Below are 3,400 nucleotides of genomic sequence, written 5' to 3' on the forward strand. Positions count from 1 at the left end.
ATCAGGTGAATCAGGTAGATCAGGTAGATCAGGTCGATCAGGTAGATCAGGTGGATCAGGTGGATCAGGTGGATCAGGTGGATCGTTTACCTGCTGTAAGTGAGTGTTAGATCGTTTACTAGTGAAGTTAATCCACTTTAATTCAAAACTATCCTGAATATTTACATTTGAGTAAAATTATTTCAGCTCCAAAAGCAGGAAGTGGACTACAGCGCAGGGCATTCTGGGTAAATACAACCAGAGCTAACATGCTAGCCTAGTGCTAGCAGCAGAAATGGCTCCTGGTCTTTAGCCTACAGAGAAATCCTCCAACCGCTAAAATCCTCCATCTTGTTTCCATCTGGTGAAGAAGGAAGTTGCTCTCAGCGTCTTCAGAGGTTTTTGTGTCGTTTCCTTCAGTGGTTCTTGGTGCAGCGCCCCCACAGGCCAGGAGGGGAACAGGTTGCTCAGAGGGTTTGGTTGGTTTGACTCAAACCATGCAACCTGCTATTCAGTGGTAGCAGATTGGCTTTTTATCCATAATATTTGCAGCCTGATTGTATAAAGATCTGATGTGTTTGGTTACCTGGGCAAAGCAATACGGAAAGAAAAGAAACCTCAGAAATGTTTGTAAATGGGAAACGATGGACATCATGTCTGACTGCTTCTGCAGGAACACATAGCGAAGCAGTTCGGAGTGATGCAGAGTCAGATCGGCTACGACATTCTGGCGGAGGACACCATCACCGCTCTCCTCCACAACAACCGCAAGCTGCTGGAGAAACACATCACCAAGACGGAGGTGGAGACGTTCGTCAGCCTGGTGCGCAAGAACCGGGAGCCCCGGTACGTCTGGCAGGGAGCTGCTCTGAGTTCACCTTCATCTGCCACAGACAACTAGAAAACCACTGCTGGGGCGTGTGTGTGTGTGTGTGTGTGTGTGTGTGTGTGTGTGTGTGTGTGTGTGTGTGTGTGTGTGTGTGTGCAGGTTTCTGGACTACCTCTCTGATCTGTGTGTGTCCAACAACGTGGCCATCCCCGTCACCCAGGAGCTGATCTGTAAATGTGTGCTGGACCCCAAGAACCAGGACATCCTCATCAAGACGGAGTGAGTAAAAAATGCTCTTATTTTGAAAGAGTTGATACTGTCTCTGCTGTAACTTTAAAGATGCACATTTAAACAGATCAGATCTGTAATTAGATTTAGATTAAAATCCAGATTTATCAGTTTAACATGTTTACATCATAAAACCTAAGAAAACAATTTGATTGGATAAGAAGAAACTGCTGTAAGTCCAATGTAAGATATAAAATAATTGTTCTAASATGATCAGTCCTCCAGCAGCGGCCCTTCCAYTGGCCAGCAGGGGGCAGCATWCAGATCATAACAGAACTAATGATACTGATATTTATCAGTTTTAAAACTAGACATGCACTGAATTTATGCCCATAATTTTGCYGTTATGTTTGATAACTTTCTGAAACCCAAAAGGCAACAAGACGGAATAAAAACCAGGTTTTTATTTCGCTCCAGTTTTATTTATCAGATTGACATGTTAGAAGTAACGACTGTCGTCAGCCGATGCTGATCCCGCTAACCCGTTCCTCTCAGTAAAACCATTTCCTGTTTCTGCTTTGAGGCGGCGGGTCCCAAAAGAGGCTCATCCTGTAGCCGTTCCGGGRGAATACCTGGGAATGGACGAGTTCGGAGACGAGGATGAGGTAGAGCGCCGAGCGGGCCGAGGCCGAGCCACTGACCGGAGGAACCGTCAGCGGCTCTCAGCACCAAATTCTGTCCAATTCTGCACATTTTACCTTTTTCATACAATATCAGGAGAACATGAAAAAATGCAAATGAACTAATAATTAATTCCCCTTTTTTTAGAAAAGAAAAGAAACATTTAATGTCTAAAAGTCAACAACAGCTTTCCTTTACTGAACTCTTCTGCAGCTAAAGAACATCAGTAGGGCTGAGCTGGGGATTAATTATTGATTAACTGATTAATAATTGGAAACTAAATTTACAAACTTTTAACTGAGTGAAGTTTTATTTTATTTTAAATCCAAAGTGTTGATATTTTTTATGTAGTTTTTGCTTAATTTGTGCTCTGAGTGTTTTATTCTTTCATCAAATGGTATTTTTTGAGTCTATATTCTATCTAATCTATTAATCAGTTACTAAATTAGTTGCTAATTATTTTAGTTAACGATTAATCGCGATTAATCGTTTCAGGTCTGGCTGATGTGGACGGATAAAACCAACGAGAAGCAGGATAAGAGCATCCGACAGCTGGCCCAGGAAGCCAGACAAGGAAACGCTCACGATGAAAACGTCCTCACCTACTACAGGTAGAGCTCAGCCTAGAAATCTCTTCCAGACGTCACCTGCAGAGCCGTTCGTAAACCTGGCCGTCCCGCAGGTACCAGCTGAAGCTCTTTGCTCGGATGTGTCTGGACCGCCAGTACCTGGCCATAGATGAGATATCCAAGCAGCTGGACGTGGAGCTCATCTTCCTCTGCATGATGGACGAGGCGCTGCCCTTTGACCTCCGGGCGTCTTTCTGCCGCCTCATGCTGCACGCACACGTAGACCGAGACCCTCAGGAACTCGTGACGCCGGTGAAGTTCGCCCGACTCTGGACCGAGATCCCGACCTCCATCACCATCAAGGAGTCAGTAGATCTTAATGTTTCGCTAAACGTATGAATACTTTTGGACTGCAAACTAAAATACATTTTTTAAGTTTTAAATATTTATCAGGAGCTAAAAGGTTTATGGAAATAAAACTATAAAAAATGATCTTATTTTACTGACAGCGAAAGAATGCAGCACACAACAAAACACTAAAGACGAAAATATATTTTCACCTGAAAGTGGTGATGATGATGATGATGATGATGATGATGATGATATGTTCTTGGAAGCATATAGTTTTAATCCAAATCAAGAAATGATCCAACATCTGATCCAGCAAAATAAAATAAAAAACATTGAAGCATAAAGTTTTCTAGAGGTTCAGGAGCCATTTTGGTTCCATTTGGATCCTTTCAGATTCATCAGATTTTATTCTGAGGATCTTTTTCCCACTTATATCTGGACACAACTTCTTACTCCATCGAGTATTTGTTTTTGTAATCGTCATCGTTTCAAAGTTTTCAGGAGACAAAAATACTAAGAACTGTCATAAATCACACCAGTGTGACGGAGACAATGGGAGCACTGGGAGCAGCGATCGTCTCCTGCATTGGTTTGTTTACAAATGATTAGGAAACGAAACCAAGTGAAAAAATGAAATCAGGTGTTGGTCCAGACCAAACAGAGAAAATCATTCCCTGGAGCAAAAACATCATATAAAGATTATTCAGATCGTATAAAAATCATACAGATCGTATAAAGATCATCCAGATCGTACAAAGATCAT

At 42.3% G+C, this 3,400-nt stretch overlaps 1 protein-coding gene across 1 annotated transcript in view; it reads left to right on the plus strand.

Moving 5' to 3' along the window:
• itpr3 (inositol 1,4,5-trisphosphate receptor, type 3) overlaps positions 1-3,400 on the plus strand; it is a 71,313-nt gene that overhangs the window by 34,968 nt on the left and 32,945 nt on the right. Inside the window, exons 16-20 of the mRNA XM_017305661.1 lie at positions 653-825; positions 968-1,087; positions 1,620-1,701; positions 2,213-2,328; positions 2,400-2,651. Coding sequence (XP_017161150.1) covers positions 653-825; positions 968-1,087; positions 1,620-1,701; positions 2,213-2,328; positions 2,400-2,651 — 743 coding nt within the window. The remainder of the gene's footprint in view (positions 1-652; positions 826-967; positions 1,088-1,619; positions 1,702-2,212; positions 2,329-2,399; positions 2,652-3,400) is intronic.

The sequence above is a fragment of the Poecilia reticulata genome, linkage group LG7 (genome assembly GCF_000633615.1).
Source record: "Poecilia reticulata strain Guanapo linkage group LG7, Guppy_female_1.0+MT, whole genome shotgun sequence".
NCBI lineage: Eukaryota > Metazoa > Chordata > Actinopteri > Cyprinodontiformes > Poeciliidae > Poecilia > Poecilia reticulata.